This window comes from Copidosoma floridanum, unplaced genomic scaffold (assembly GCF_036245765.1).
Source record: "Copidosoma floridanum isolate Cflo_tuat_1 unplaced genomic scaffold, Cflo_Japanese_pri ptg000026l, whole genome shotgun sequence".
Taxonomy (NCBI): domain Eukaryota; kingdom Metazoa; phylum Arthropoda; class Insecta; order Hymenoptera; family Encyrtidae; genus Copidosoma; species Copidosoma floridanum.
Genome location: NW_028321903.1, coordinates 10,802,047 through 10,819,953, shown reverse-complemented (window position 1 = coordinate 10,819,953; position 17,907 = coordinate 10,802,047). Strand labels below are relative to the sequence as shown.

At 30.7% G+C, this 17,907-nt stretch overlaps 1 protein-coding gene across 4 annotated transcripts in view; it reads left to right on the top strand.

The window, feature by feature from the left end:
• ClC-a (chloride channel protein 2) overlaps positions 1-17,907 on the top strand; it is a 546,687-nt gene that overhangs the window by 248,352 nt on the left and 280,428 nt on the right. For all 4 annotated transcript variants that reach the window (XM_089595612.1, XM_089595611.1, XM_023391243.2 and 1 more), the window contains exon 2: positions 699-984. In XM_089595612.1, coding sequence (XP_089451738.1) covers positions 699-984 — 286 coding nt within the window. The remainder of the gene's footprint in view (positions 1-698; positions 985-17,907) is intronic.

Here is a 17,907-nt window from a genome sequence, read left to right as displayed (position 1 = left end):
TAAGAAATCTTCACACAAAATGTTTGCTGTGTTATCTCGTTTTTCATGGAAAATAAGCTGACCTCGTAATCCCTATTGGTTTTTTCTTTTTTGTACCGTGATAGGTTAGCCTTTTATACATTATATTATCGTATCTTCGACATAAATGTAAAAGCTCATTATAATATAAACTAAATGACCGTTGATTTTTTCAAATCGTGACTACAATGCTTTTGCTTCATACGAGTAAGCGGCTTGAAGCAGTAGACAAGGACAAGCAAGTATGCCGATGATCTGATTATTCATACATTTATTATTATTACTAAGATTTGTTATTATTAATACCTAAAAATCAATGCTTATCGCTCTTACAAATTGCTTTTCATAGTTCGTCTAATAAAGAAATGATCGCGATGTCGTATACCAGGGCTTCACTTGCATGGGTCACAATCATAATGCACATTCAACAATTAGATACGCAAGTTTTTTTCAACTGAAAAAGTTTTAAAAACTCATCAATTTTCCTGGTAAAATAACCCATTTTTGTCTTCCAAGCGCTGATGCCAGGATCAGGGCCAGCACCCAACGGCACAAATCTTGTACGAACCTAATATTAACCACGAGCATGAAAATCGCCAAGTATGACCATAAGTAACCGATACGCACGATCATTGAGCAATATATGTAAAAGTTGTATGCATGTATGTGTCTCGCCACAGATGTATGGCCGGTACACGAAGGATCTTGGCGAGTATGCAAAGGAGGAGGCACGCCGGCTGCGCAATGACAAGCTTCTGCGCAACAATTTCGACAAGGTACGCGCTCAGAAATTCAGCAAATCAAGACAAGGTCCGTTTACCCGTAAGCTTATCACCCTATTGGCCTTTGCCTGGAAGCACACTGGTGCACGCCTTGGGGAAGACTGGGTCTTCCTTGCGCTACTTGGCATCATTATGGCCTTCATCAGCTATGCCATGGATCGTGGAATTTCAATGTGTAATAACGGTCAGTCTTTTATATACTTTACTATTGATTTATGTAGACATATTGTACATTTATGGTAAATAAGTGGACGAATTACTTTTATCCTAAGATTTTATAAGTGTGTTATTAGTTTTGTCTGTAGAAAATTTGTTACACATACGTCTAAGCCTTTTTTAACTTGATAACTTAAATTCAATGTAGATAGTTTTTTTTATTTGCTGTTATCTCATAATAAATAAGGTAATTTAAGGTTGATTCAATAAATTTTTACAATGAACACGAGTCAATTAAAACTAGAAAACATAAAATATTTATGAAGTACCTATCAACTTGATAAATCATTAAAAAATACAGTTATTCACTCCGAGGGTTAACAGATATAGATGGGTCACGTGGTACCCCCCTTTCAAACAGTGATGACGCTTTAGCATTGTAATATACAGAAATATGACAGAAATTGTATGTACGTATATTTTTATTGGCAAAAACTTAACTGTGTTTCATATTAATATGTAATTAATTATATGTTTTACTTAATATCTAGAAGTTTTCATCACAAAAATCATACTTTAAATACAAGAAAGTTACAATAAACGTACTCGGGTATGACGGGGATTGAGAACTCTGCGGACGTTTTCATGTTATTAGTATATCTATATCAAGAACTAATTCCTTTCACAGATACAAAAGTGGGGTTCATTTGTTCCTTCGTACATCATTTATACACCTTGGCCGACTTTAAACACTTTTTTTTAACGGGGAAAATCATAGAACCTAACTGTGCTACTTCACCCCGAATTTTTACATGTAACAACGCAACAGTAAGCGTGATAAGGCATTTTTCAAAAAAGTATCCATCCCAACAAGCATTAGGCGTCCTCACTTTTAAAAATCGTCTGCCACCATGCGAAGCACTCTTTATCCCCAGCACGCCAACCCTTCGAGCAAATTAGGAAATGTTAATGAAAAAATTTGCTACCAGTAAGTTGGTAGAAACTTTTTATATAATTTGTAGATAATTTTGATTTTCATCATTATTTTGAATGTGTAAAAATAGTGGATACACATTCTCCACAAAAATCAGATTTTACAGCTTAGAGTATATAAATTCAAATTGAACCTAAAATTGAAGCAAAAACGTTAAAAATTATCAAAAATCTTGTCCTATCTTGTGCTTGTATTTATATTTAAATTTTTTTCAAAACGTACCAGAGAAGAATAAATACAGCATTAAAGAATAAATACACCTTTTTTTGTCACGCTGATGGTGTTATTTGACGTTCTAGTATGGTGTCAGTAATGTTGTACTTTCATGAAAATTCTGCTAGTGCAGACTATCCACTTCCTTACAAAATTCTACTGATTTTACGATTACGATTACTGTATGGTGTCGATTGTTTAAGGGAGTATTTCCTTTATGTGTAATAACTTCAAGATTCTTATGTTATTCAAAATGTAGGTAAACTATGGTAAGACAAAGCTTGAGTAAAAATTTCAAGACTGTTCACAGCTTTGAAAGCGAGTTATTAATAAAAATGTATTTTTCAATTCACCATGGTATCTAATGGGTGCACAAGTTTTTTGCCTCTTCATCTGTTGATATCTCAATAAATAACGTCAAGATTAAAGTCACATTGTTTTATGAGGCGAATATATATACAAGGATAACATTATTGTTCTTTAATTAACCATTTAGTGGATATGAAAGTACTTATAAATGAAAAAACAAGTAAAAATCTAGGTTAAAACTCACATTTACATGTATACAACGCATTGGACATAAAAAGCTTACAAGGAGTCATAAAAAAGTGTTTGCTAGGCTAGTTATTGGTTATTTCAAAGTCCTTGCACTCTAAATACTTTACACTTTTTTACTTCGTTTTGATCAGTTTTTATTTGTGACACTACAATTTTCTCAGGTTTTTATCTTTGAATGCTTAATTGAACTCTAAATTATCTCTGCTTCTTTGAAAACAGCAATCTTTAATACTCTAAAAATTCTGCGTGCCATACCGTTTTTACAAGAGATCGTATAGAATATTTCCCAAAAATAGTTAGCATCAAAAGTTTTAAACTAAATTTTCAAATTATACACAGTCTCTATGTACTGTACACAACTACGTTTTTATACGTAAGAATCTAGTTATGAGCAAATCACACCACCAAGTCTTTTCAGGGGTTATTTTTTTGTACTCGCCAATTTAATTAACTTGCACATTTAAGTACTAAAAACTAAATTACTTCTGTCAGTTTTCTATACCATTCCTAAAGTAGTTGAAATCATTATTAGAAAACTTTGAGTCAAAACACTTTGCATGCTCATTCAGATTAAGATATCTATGTTATGGATTGCGGGATCAGCTATGTGATTATGTATTGATGGCCTAGACGAGAACTATGCTCTGCTTCAAAGCCTGGAGAAAGACCATACCTTTTCCTTAAGTCCAGGTGAAAGCTTCACCTGTTGTCTTAGTCTGGACAAAAACTGTATTTTGGGATCCCAAATAAAGACTGTGCTCTTACATGCATAACTTTTAACTAATTATGAATCTACTATTTTAACTCATAGATGAAAATAATCGAAAACTGATATTTTTTATGATTGTATAAAAAAAATTTTTCTGCCCTGTAAATACATTAAACTAAAATTGTTTTCTTGATTTAATCTTAGAGTAAGCTGTCACAAAATATTTTCGTGGTTGTGTCAGAACAGAAAAGTAATCAACATCGTGATGCAAAAACATACTTATAGTTCTTATTCAAGCTAAAAAAAGGCCCTGGACTAGAAAAACCAGAGGACAGTGGGTGCTTAGGTACCCAAGTAAGAAGTTATAATTCTACAAAATTATATGGCAAATAATACATCTAGATAATAATTATAAATAGAAATATATCTATCATGAAACAATACTGTGTACAAAGTTGGTGCGATTATCGTTAAGAAAAGTATATCTAAGTTAGCTGGGTGTGGTTTTATTAAATATTTTAATATTTAATAAATAAACAATTATATACAATACATACATTATTGCACAATACAACACAAACAATATGAAGGCTGGCCAGTACAAGACTGTGCACTTTCATCGAAACTGCCAATGGTTTCATAACAAGTGCTTACTTACTGCCTACGCTGATTACATCTGTAACGTCACGCTCACATTTATCACATACGTTGACACACTTATTTCTAGTCCATATTTAATATTCAAAATATAAATGCATCTTAAAAATTAAGACAAACCATCCTGTATTATCACTTTCTTCGATAGCATAGTAGTACATGCCAGTAAATGTTGTTTCAGGACATTCATGGTACATTGGTTTTTATAAAAGATATTATTAAAGTATCAAATGTATTCTAAAAATATTTCTAGAAGTTCCCAAAATAAATTGCAGATTGTTCAACCGTACCCTCTTTCTTACGTATAATTTTAAAAATTTGCAGTTTAACGTGTAACCTTGTGGAAAAATCACTTACAATCGTATTTATAAGAGCTGTATTATACCCCCAATGTTTGTTTGTATGAACGATTACTTTTAGATAAACCAGTTTAATTTTAAAATAGATCTATAATTCCTTTTTTTTTTAGTACCTTAAAAAAGAAGGGGTCAAGAATACGTCAAAGCGTTCATGTAAGCTTATCCATATGAGAAAAATAATTTCCAGCGTTGCTACATATATTTGCGCTCCTTCTACCTCTCTAAATTTTGTTCTCAATTACAAAGAAAAAGTTATGAAAGAAAAAAACCGAACAAAAATTAATTATTGTATTTACACAGTACGGAAATTTTTTTTTTAAATATGAAATTATAAAAAAGTATAAAAATGTGTAAGCAATAATTTATTTATTTTACTAGTAACAAATAAATGATAAATCAATGAATGCTTATTAATACATATAAAAGCTGCTCTGCTAATATTTATACTTATTTCCAAATTGTTTAAAAATACATGTTCAAAAAAATATTTTTTATCAAATAATTTATTTATTCAATGTAAAATAAAACTCAATAAATAAATACACAATAAATAAGAATTTACATTGAAAATAAGTGACGAACTGTATCATAATATGTAGTAATCACATTTCTATTACCAGGCCTATTAGTAGTAGAGTGGGTAAGGGTCTCAACGTCTCAACCAGTATACAAGAGGACGGTGGTTCGAATCTCTTTCGAAACTGTTTTTTTTTGTTTTTGTTTTTTTTTTTCATACATATAGTTAAGCAGACACACCGCACAGTTCTTGCTTGAGTTTGTCAAACTTTTAGTGACTGTAATGACAGCAAGCACTGATTGACATGGGATAAAAAGGTATTTACTAATAATTCAATTCACGATCTGTCTTACGCTTTATGTATAACCATTAAATGCTTACTTTTGTTAGATATTTAGAAATATCTACAAACTATGTACTTTTGATGCCCTGATGGTCCCCTGTGTTTCACTCAATCGGCACCATGGACACTGGTGCAAGTCATTTTATCCCCTCCAGATATATTCTCGGAGTGAATACGATTTTTTTATACAACGTGTGTAAGGAACTTGATTTAGAGTCATCTATTGTAGCTCTGTAAGGACCTAAGTATTAACATATACTTGCACAAGTGTGTTGTTGCACTGCACACGAGCTATAACTGTTGTAAGACATGCTCCTATTAACGATATACTAAAGAGTTACAATGCGATGTAAAACGTTTAAGAATCAAATACATTTTAACTTTCACTTTTTTCATCCAACAAAGCCATAAACTGTGGAAATTATATTTTCGAAATAATTCCCAACGAAGGTAAGAATAAAAAAACATAAATACAGGAAAAAACAGGACGTAAAGTAAAATGTCATAATTCACAAGTGTCTAAAATATGTTATTTTTCTAAATTTTTTATTTTAGTTTATTTCCATAAATTTAGTTAAAAGTGACTAAAAATCGACAACCATCAAGTGAGCAAAGAGTGTACAGAGCCATCTTCAGTTTTCTTCTAAGAAATTGTATAAGTTGCTTTTCTTGGATAATTTTATATTTATTTCTGTTTCATCGCAACGTGTTAGCATTTTCTCGCATAACTGTCTTTGTGTTTGTCTGAATCACTAAATTAAAGCCACGTGCTGCATAAATATTCACATGCTGTGAGCACTCATGGCAAACATCCACATTCGCGGAACCGTGGTACGAAGACAAAAAGAAAAACAATATGGGTGCATACTTACACGTACAGGCTTACACTCCTACACATGCACATCTATACGTCAATTTAAAAAAGGTCGTTATTTTCTTTTGTATCGACCGTTTTTTTTCTCTTAGGGGGCTTTTTTGCAAGAGTGTCCTCTTTTCAACCATAAATTATATCTCTGACACTGGCTCATAAATCATATGTTTGTATTTCATTTTCACCCCAACCAATCCTATCCTTCTACAATTAACATAAATTTTGTCAAAGATTGATTTCCATTTATTCATAGTAAATTAGTTTTATATTGAGCTGCTAAAGTGTTGTATTTATTATATCAATTATATAAATTTTATATAAATATTATATAAATTATATAACTATTATGTAAATGATGAATTTGTTTCTTCTCGCATCATTGTAAAGTTTTCTCGTGCCTGTTTGTATTTGTATCACGGTTTCCAGAGCTTATTATTGATTTATCAATCAGTTGGCTTAATTGACTTAACATAGTTATTAGGGTAGCATAAAATCCCTATGCCACTATTCATTATATTCTACTGAGAAGTTTGTGGCACATTCAGCTTAAATTTTATACACGTATGGTTATTACTAGATAAAGACTGTATAAAGGTAATAAGATAACATTTCTCATATGAGAATTTTATTTAATGTATATCTTACGTTTACAATGTTTGTAAATTTATATTGAAATATTTGATGCATTTTTTGTTCGTAAATAAATTCTCGAAAGACTTAAGAGACAACTGACTTTTTGATATAATTTATGATCAAAAGTCCAAAGAACTATTTGTCATCAATTCATTAAACTGAAAATCCCATATAAAACTCATGTTAACAAATACATATTTCCTCAAGTTGGATCATGAAAATTGTAATAACTACATTTTTTGTACATTTGTTGTATGTATGTGTAAAACATAATGTTTGTTCAATTTTCTGCCGCATACAAAAAGATTTCATACTCTTCTTTATTATGTATTAGTAAATGTAAACTCAATGAGGTTTGTCTCTCAAATTTGTACTAAGAAATTATGAATTCTCCATGACTCTAATATTTCCTTACAAGTCTCATTATATTAGCAATTTCAAAATAAAGCAGTAATATAAGCTCTAACAACAACTCTTATCCTAAAGAACAGTTTTTAGAACGTTTCTAAACGTGATATATAATTAAAGATAAAAATGTTTATGGAACAAGCATTCATTATCTCACTAGAGCTAAATATTTTTTTCAGTGTTTAGTGTTGTAAAAACATCTATGATAGAAAAATCTATTAGTCCTTAACTTAGTAACTAAAAAAAATTACTACTGCTATAGTTATAAGTCTACATTTTGTCGTACATTGTATTAAAATGTCATGAATTAATTGTGGCTAATACTTAATTTTTCGGGATTCATCACTAAATCTACTATGACTTTGGAGAGAACTGAACAGACTCTAATAAGTGATTGTAAAACAATACGTTTTTTAATTTATAAAAACACTTTATTATATTTATAAAAAAAAACGTCTAACTTAAAACGCTTAAAAAATACCTACACAAGATTTATGCACTTAATTAGTTATAACGACTGTAAATGTATTCCATCAGAAATATACCCTTAGAGTAAAGTGAGCCGTAAATGCTAAAAAACTTTTCACAATTACTCAACATAAACATATATAATAGTAATCTTGTTCCCCCTTTTATTAAAAATTTTTCAATTTTATATGTTAGAAATTTGTGGATTTGTAAGGTATATATCAACTACACTTTTGCAATCATGTAATACATTATGCACGGATGCATTTAACACCATATTAAAAATAAGAAAAAAAAAAGAAATTGAAGAAAGGGATTAAACTTCCTTTGTTCATGACCACAAGCTGAACTTATCAGTATGGCATGCTAGTGAGTCTACGGTGTAACAATTTATGTTACCAATGGCGCAACGATTGGTAAATTAATACTACAAATCAATAACGAAAAAAGGACTGAGAAGAAAAAAAGATTAAATTTTCTCCTTTTTCTGAAAAGTAGCGTTGAGCCAAAGTATAAAACGCCGAACGCTGATGCTCTAGTGGTTTTTTTATTTAAGGGCCCTAAAGTCGAAAGCACTAATAATTATACTTGAAGCTAGTAACAAATTCTAACGTGACGGAAGATTCCAGCCCTTTATCACCACACAGGCTCCCATTTACGGTGATACTTGACGGTGGTGGATAGAGCAAGCGACCTCCCAATCGTTCCAAAAATAGGAACCTTATTTGTAGTAAGACTAAAATAACGATAATCTTACGATTGCAAACCTCACACAAAAACTCGTATCGCAGAACAGCCATTTTTATAAATTTGCATAACCTCGATAGATTTCATCTGTATCGCAATTTGCTCTATATAGTCATTTCTGTCTTATAAGTTTTTTAATTCCGTAACCATAACAACATTATATCACTTGAGTAAATACAAGCGCCCACTTTCTGATTTATCTATATTTCCTCGCATCCCATTGCCCATACATACTTTTTTTTACTAACTCGTTAATTTATATACTGCTTATGTAACTAATGCACTCAGAGAAATTTTTTATAAATTTTATTGTAAATGCCCATAAAAATTACCGTGTGGAACGGTAAACGTGGGACTAGATCGTCACACAGAACTTTTTACCTAACCTTAATAATTTTTACCGTTACGCCCAGTAAAAATCATCGGGCACCCAACAACAATTCCCCTAACGACTTATGAGCCAAAGTTCACTGAAGGTAAAACAGAGACCACAGTTAATGTATTTGTTGTCAGTACAAGATGCGATAAAATAATTTTTTTTTAGAACGAAGTTCTATATATCGCGTGCTTGTGGGGCTGCAATTTTAAAAACGACAGATTTCTATGAAACGGAAGTCGCTTACCGAAAGTCTCTTCTTTCTCATTTATCTTATTTCCCCCCTTACCCCATCACCCTCACTATCAGTCCCCTACACACTTCCCCTCACCCTGTCTCTTCTAACCGTGCTGTGCTAGTCTCCTGCACACCTCCTCTCATCACTTCCCGTTTTGCCTCGCCCCACCATTTACACTTCACCATCAAAGCACACACACCAAGTAGATAATGTTTCATTCAATCATGGTTTTTTTTCCCTACAATAATTTTTAATCAACTTGAAATTTTTTTCTTTTACAAGTGAAAAAAAAAAAAAACACTATCCAAAAGATTTGAGCCTTCGACCTTCTGCATACGAGCCGAGTATCTTACCCACTCTGCTACGAGCGCCCCCAACATAGATATTTTGGTTTCTTCTACTTACACGGTGGTTCGTAACTGAATTTTAATTAAAATATTAATTTACTGATTATGAATTAATTTGATTCGATGATGATATGTTATATTAGTTACCTAATTAATTTTACAATTAACAATTTTTTTTTTTTTCATAATTATTTTCCAAACTTAAACACAATTTTTGTGAAGCAGTAGCTTATCCATACATTAATAAATATTTATTCAATTTTTATTAAGCTGTAAATTTTTATATAATTATTAAATAATTATTTTTACAATTTTTTCATAATTTTCACAATTTCCCAACTTTTTTCCGACAGTCTTACATTTTTTTCATCATTTTTCTATTAATGGTTTATTCATACGAGGTTCTATGAATACAGTCATTAATTTTTATTGCGTATTTTTTTTTCATAATTGTTATCTTCGAGACTAAGGTGATTTTTTTGAATTAAAAACGTTCATCACGTTGAGCGGGGGGAAAGTTTAGAAAGGTAGAAGGAGCGCAAACATGTAGCAACGCTGGCAATTGTTTTTTTCATATGGATTTACCTATATATGCGCTTTTACTAATACTTGATCCTTTTTTTTTATTTTATTAAAAAACAACTTATTTATTTATTTTAATTATTAATGAATTATTATTAATTATAAATTAATTATTAGGATTAATTTCAAAATTTTATAGGTTTATATAGTAGTCATCTATCATACTGATCATTGGGAGCTTTTAACAGATCGTTTCCTTATATTTTTTTTAATTATAAAACGCATCCTCAAAAAAAAGTATAACATGTCTTTTACTGCACATAAACTAGTTTTACAGAAAAACGAAAAACGTAGTCGTAGCTTATCAGAGATGGTCGTAAAACTGTTAACGATATATTTAGCGTGAAAAAAAAAAAAAAAAAAAAAAAAAAGAAAATGAATTTAAAAAAAAAAGTAATGAAATGAAAAATAAAAAAAAAAAAATTAAAAAAAATCAAAAGAAACACATTAAAAAAAAAAAAAAAAAATACAATAAGAAAAAAGAGACAAAAAAAAAGGATATTAAATAAAAAGTCATGGGACCCACGGTAAGAACGAAGTTCTTTAAACATAAAATGAGTATAAAGAAACACAATTTCTCAGGTAACTAGGGGGTCGTGAGACCCAGAGAAAAAACGAATCTCTATAAGAATAGGTACTGCATTCATGTAGTTGAGTAAAGCAATAACTTGGAAAACAAAGAAAAAAATAAAAAATAAATTAACATTAGTTCAGAACTCACAATGGCTAAACTTCGTGAGTACTGTATTTATACACGACGTTCTCACGAAGTTTAACCACTGTGAGTACTAAACAAGTTTTTTTTTTATTTTATTCGTTTTTCAAGTTTTTGTTCTATTTAACAACATGAATGCAGTACTTATTTTTATAGAGCTTCGTTCTTTCTATGGGTCTCACAACCCCCTTGCCACAGGCAAGCAGCCTCTCACCAACTTCCGAGCTCAGACGGCTCTTTGAATACGCACACACACTTTCGACACACCTTTTTAACAGTTCTGTAGTTTCCCGCCATCCCAAATACATTGGCTCACCCGCGATTGAAGCGATCACGCCCACCAAGCTCTCCTCCACGACCCAAACGTCTTTCTCTCGGACAACCTGATTCTCGCTCTCACGTACGCGTTTCTCTTTCTTCTGCTTTATTATCACTCTCTCTCGCTATCTCACTCTCTTAGTAAGGTCAACCCTTCGTTAACACTTCTTACTCTTCTCCTCAATCGCAAATAAATCCACAGTACCTTCAACCACACACACTCATCCACACACCCGCTTCTTACCCTTACCCTTGACATGTCCTACACCAATGTCACCTTGGCGCCACATACTATGTTCCTTTTCCTTACTTCTTTACTGTTCGCTAACCTTACCTCGTACTGCGCGAAATACCTTGAGACCACCATCTCCAGGAAAGGTATCAGCGTCGTGTCCTTCCGATGTCACCCACTGCCATTTTGACTCTCGTAATTGCGTAGTCCCCAGCCAGGCTGCAGATGTTGCTTCCCGTAGATCGCCATGAGCTAGTGATGGACGTAGGTTGGACGACATCTCGATGGGGCACACGATTTACATCCTTTCCTCTCGAAGGCCCGTTTATGAGTTATTTCAGTATCCCTGCTCACGTCCTACTGCCTTGAAATCTCTTCTATCTCTTCCTTTCCCCTACTTATCTTATACAACCTAGCTCGCACACGTCTCGTTGTTTCCCTTAAAAACACGTATACACACACGCACTCCCTATTCCTGGTGCATTACAATTTTACGAAGAATACGGTACAAAATACAATTAATAACAAAGATAATCGCTACAAATTGACAAACCATGTATTTTCCACCAACCTACAAATTCATACCAAAATATACACATATATATACCCGCACACACAGTATTAACGTTAACATTACTTATGGTCCTTTAATTACACATTTCTTCTTATAATTCTCGCTTTTCCCGCTCGCACTTCTCTTTGCTCGTCTCACTGGCTATATTTTTCGTCATACTTTCCTCTCTCCTTGCATGAAACATAATGAAAGACAAATACACGTACACAGGGCAGTAAAACGAGCCTAAAACATCAAATTTTATATTGAGTCGAGTTTTGGTGTTTTTCAGCTTAAAATTAAATATGACCTCGTCATACAACGGTTCCTCAGAAAAGGGGGGAGTAGATGAGTCTCTCACATTAAAATCTCTCTATATACAATTAATAATACGAAAAATAAAATTTATGTAGTAAATTAAAGTCATACATGTATGTATGTACTTATGTACCCAACCATTTTAAATAACGATATCAAAGACGTGGTGTTGCTAAGGTAGGATACCCACTCGGTGGCAAGAAATTTAGATGTCTAGTATACATTGATATCCTACTATGCTAACCCTGAATTTAGTGCGTCTTGAACGTGAGCACTTTAATGTCACTATTTCAATTAAGATTTGTAATAAATAAACTAATTATCACCAATAAATTTTATTATTTTTTTTAATACTTTCAATGTTTAGAATAAATCGTCTAACACAGCTGTAATAGTACCAACATAAACTGACCAGTAGGATGAAAAATTCTTATTATTTCTTCGGAGTGCCTTGAATAACAAGCTGTAAATCTAAGCCTCATTTAACTCAGCGATTTTAGTAGTAAATAATAATTATACATTAATAATCAGTTTTTAAGAAATAGTAAAATAAGAAATTTTCGATGCGTATAATTACTTAGTGTTTCATCTTAAAATTTTGTTACAAAGAGTCATTTATTGTATGTAATTAACTTAAAGAAAAAACTGCTGACAGTGATACAATAAAGTGGTTTAATAAAAGAAAGGAAAAGAAAAAAGCATTAAAAATGAGAATCCTGTTACTGTATTTTTTCAGAAAATGTATTTCAATCGGTGAATTTACGAATGACTTTTAAAAATACCTTAACCTCTGCCCATATTGATATATTCAAAACATCTTGATATAAGCAACTTTAAGTAGAAATTTAGCAAGACCATTGTAGATTACCGTTGCTATAATTTATAGATTCTGTTTCTATCCAGAAATCTCTAATATAAGTGATATCTATTGCTATTAAGTTTTTTAAAAATAAACTTATATAAATGGTGTTTTTCTGAAAAGTTATGACATCCCTATGAAAATAGCTAGTAACAAAACTAAAATGTTAGTTTGGTTTTATGAGTTAAGTTCATATTTTGTAAGGAATTTCTAAGACACTGGCAACGAATAGTGTTTTTCCTAATGAATCTGCATAGCCTGGAAAGTTTCTAAAATCCAAACGTAAAAACGGTCAAGTTTTTTCTGCACAACACACATTTAGTATGACACTCGTATTATAATATTGTTTAGTACTCGTACTTTAACAAAATCAAACTAAGTAAAATTGACTTTTGCTTTAACATTTTCATATACTTTTGATATAGCAAGACATAAATATATTTAATGTGTATTTAACATGAAGTATCAGTCAAAAGCTAACATTACTTAGTTTGATATGGTTTAAGTATGAGTACAGGACAGTATTACTTAACGACTGTCATATAAAATGTATGTTGCACAAAAAAAAACTTTACCATTTTTATATCTGAATCTCAGAATTTTTCAAGGCTACAGATTCATCAGAAAAAATACTATTTATTGCTTGTGAATGAGGGCTTCAGAAATTCCTTAAAAAATATAAACTCAGCACATCAAATTTACCTAACATTTTAGTTTTGTTAAAAACAACTTTTATGGATGTATATCTTCCTATATTATATAGTCGTGAGAGTTAGAGTGAGGATTTGCTCCCCCCCGCTCCTCCCCCAGCTCCCCCTCAGTTCTCCCCCAAAATAAGGTAGTTAATATTTTATTTTCTTGCATTTTTCGAGTAATCTTACTTTTTTGCCAGCTCACCCCTACTTCCCCCACCTCCCCCAGCTCCCCTCCAGATCACCTCCCTACTCACCCCAGCTCCCTCCCAGCTTCCCCATGTATAATGTAAATATATTCGTAAAGCCTTATGTATTAACTGTTACAAGTAGTCTAATTTTCACATATAATTTTATTTGACCATAACAAAAAATTTTGTTACAATTATTTTTTTAAACGTTTTTTTCATGACTTTTTAAATGTCTCTGTAAGTGATAATTTCTTTTGAAACTTTCTTCGCATTGAATACACTTCAAATTTTTTTTAATGTTTTGGCATTCTTTTGTGTGACGCAAATAGTTTTTCTTGTCTAATATTATAATGCTACACAGATCACGTACAAAAAATTTTTTATTGTGAATTTTTTCGCGATGATAGACACTCTTGATTTAAAAATTTTGAGTTAAATTTGTCACACTGATAAAATTTTGCATCCATGATGGTGTATCTAAAAACATATTACAAAAAACGGATTGTTTATGATTACATAAATCTGGGTACTAGACTGTACTGCTATTTGCTTTTTTGATTAAAGAGAAAATTTGCAAGAAAGTATACAAATAGTAATGAGCTATAGAATAGTTTTTTTGTTACTCTAAAATTTCATTCCAAATAATGTTTTTAATTTCAAATTTGTTTTCTGATTCAATTTGAATAAAAATTTTGTTGGGCTTTTACGTCTAGACAATGCAACATATAATTGCCCATGACAAAATAATGGTTTTTTAAGGTATACTCCTAAGGAATCAAAACTTTGACCTTGAGATTTATTAATAGTCATAGAAAAAGCTAAGGTAAATGGAAATTGTTTTTTGTACAATGTAAATGGTAGTGAAGAAGAATTGTTTGTTTGTAGTGTTATTTTTTGAAGAAAGACTTTATTTCCTTTTTTTTCACCTGTGATTATTTCAGCTTCGATGTTGTATTTAAATAATTTTGTAATTCGTAATCTTGTACCATTGCAAAGTCCTTCAGATATGTTTAAGTTTCGTATCAACATAACAATAGCGTTAATTTTCAAATTCGATTTATGTGGAGGAAGACCTTTTTTAATACTATTTAAATATTCTGTAGTGAAATTAATATAAACATTATCGTCTGATTTATCTACTCCTTCGTGAGTTGCTCTATCAATACTATAGTACGTTACTAATGTTTCTATCATATAATTAAAAATTTTTTTGTTTAAAAAATGAGTGTATTCATTGTGAGATGTTAATATAGCTTTACTTATAAAAGAATCATCATTATTATTGAAAATTATAGAACATACATAATTTGTTTTCAAAGTTGAGGAATTATAAAAGTTCTAATTTTGCCTTCTCCTATATCCAGTAGCAATGAAAAACATTTTTTATTAATTGAACATATATTATTTTTTAAATGAAAAATATCAAATAAAGCCTAAAAATTGGAAAATTTTAAGATTTCTTGAACAATAGTAATTTTGCTTCCGTTTTTTACTACTGGGAGAATTTGACGAAAGTCTCTACCTAAGATTATTATTTTATTTCCAAAAGGTTTATTACTACTAGATAAATCTTTTAAAGTCCTATCAACAATTTCTAACGCTTTTTTCGGTATCATAGAAGCTTCATCCCAAATAATTACTTCTACATAACGTAATTTTTGTTTATCTGGCTAAAAAGGAAGAATACACTTTTTATGGTGCTTAAGTCTAAAGGAAGTCTGACAGTTCTGTAAATGGTCATTCTCTTTGAGAGCAAAATAGAAGCAATACCTGTCCAAGCCATTGTAAGAATTTTTTTTTCAGTTGATATAAAATAATAAATTAATGTTTTGTATAAAAAAGTTTTTCCAGATCCACCAGGACCATCGATGACAAAAATTTTTTTTTCAAGTTTTATTATTTCTTGAAAAATCGACGTTGATCATGAGTGAGTTGGGAAAACATTTCATGGAATTTATGTTTACAAAATATTCTTTAATTATTGTCAGTATTGATATTTTTTATTATCGTTTCTGTTGGTTCTGGTAAACTGAAATCTTAACAAGACATATTTTTAGAATTAAAAATTTCGTTTGATTGTAAAAGAGCTTTATTTTGATCATCTTTACAATCTTCAATGAAAAATTTTTGTATTTGTTCCAATTGATATTACCAAAAAAATTTTCAGTCATAATAAACCATGTGAAAAATTTTTGTAGTTGAAAAGATAGCATAACGTTACATGCTTCTTCAAAAATTATATCGTTTTGAAAATCGTGTTCTACTTATCCTATAGAAATAGCTGTTATTAGTCAGAAAAAATAAAAGTAATTGTTAAAATTTCATATCATTAATTTTAATCAATATACATTTATCACATTTATAAATTTTAAGTAACAATTAATATAATTCCGGTTTTTTTCCATACTTCGTAAATCTAATTTGCAATTACGGGGGTTGGTGCGCAGAGCGCGCAGGGGGCATATATAGCTATAAGAGCTCAGAAATATCTATTGACACATACAGGATAGACAGCTCATTTAAAAAAGGGAGCCACTAGAAGAAATAAGCTCACCAACAAAAAGTCAAGAACACATCTTTCTGTCCATATAAACTTTACCACTTTTATTTGAAATTAGCAGCTTGTTCTTTATATTTTCTTAAAAGCAGACCAGTAATCATTCTCCCGCGTAGAAAATTTATTCCCGAGTATTTTTAAAAAATGCTTTAGTCTTCTGAATTCTGTAAAATATACTTCAACATATTATTTTCAAACTTACAATTAATTTTATCATTTTTTAAGGCTTTAAAAAATATTTCTACAAACCTTATTTTGAAAAAATTACACTTATAACACAATAAAAGGGGGGGTTGGCACGCGTAGCGCGCAGGAGGGCGGAGCCCTACTAGTACACACACACACACACACACACACACACATATATATATATATATATATATATATATATAGACGTATATTGTTCTATAAAATTAGATGACTGATAAAACCATACGGCTTCTGAAAAAGTCGTACAGAAGTTTGGCTTGAATCTGGGCTACTGAGATTCCGCGTACAATACTATCATGCTTAACTACTTGGCTATGACGAGATGGTTCATATTATAATACGAATCGTCTACATACCCTACTAATTGTTCTTTTTAACTTTGTGCTATAAAATTGACCTTACAATTTTTTTTTTTTAATTTTCATGCCAATGTATTAAGTGACAACTATTTGTATGTCAAACAATATCTTCGAAGTGTAGTGTCAAGCATATGATCTACAATAATTGTTTTAATCATGTTACATCTGCCAATGTCAGATGTTTTTTTTACTGTTTTACACACAATTTTAACTGAGTACGTTGACATCAAAATTATTTTAAAAAGATTGCAAAGTCAATTTTATAAGATGTATTAAAGAAAAATCATAGTATTGGTACGATATGTAGATAATTCGTATCTTGGAATGTCTTATTTTGTCAAGGCTAAGTGATTTAGCGTGCTGATGTCGCACGTAGGATTTCAGTACAAAAGCCGAGGTTTAAAACCAATAATATGCGACTTTTTTCAGAGGTCGCTTATGTTCATCAGTCGTATAGAGGCATAGTTCTTAGTTTTAACGTATTTTTTAACTTAAATTTTTTAATAGTTTTTTCATTATTGCATTATGTAAGGAAAATTTTTGCTTGGACAAACATTAACTAAACCTAATGAGATAATAAACAAGAGTTAAATATTTCAGTAAGACTCCAAGTTTGGGATTTCTTCATAGCCCATGTTTAGCTAACGTTTGGCTAATCATGAAAGTTTTCAGAAAGTTTGACAAAATGTAAGAATTCTTTTGTTGATTACAACAAATAAAATAAGAACGAAATACAATTATTTAGATAACTAAGATATCTAAACATTAACTAACAATTTTTATTTTTATAAACCGAAAGTGTTTTTTTTTTTCGTTTTTTTTTTTTGCCTTTCATGAATAACATGAAAACTATGACTATCATAAGCTGACTAAAAGTTTATGCACTTAAAATAACGGACAAACCTAACAAACTATCTCTTATATTAT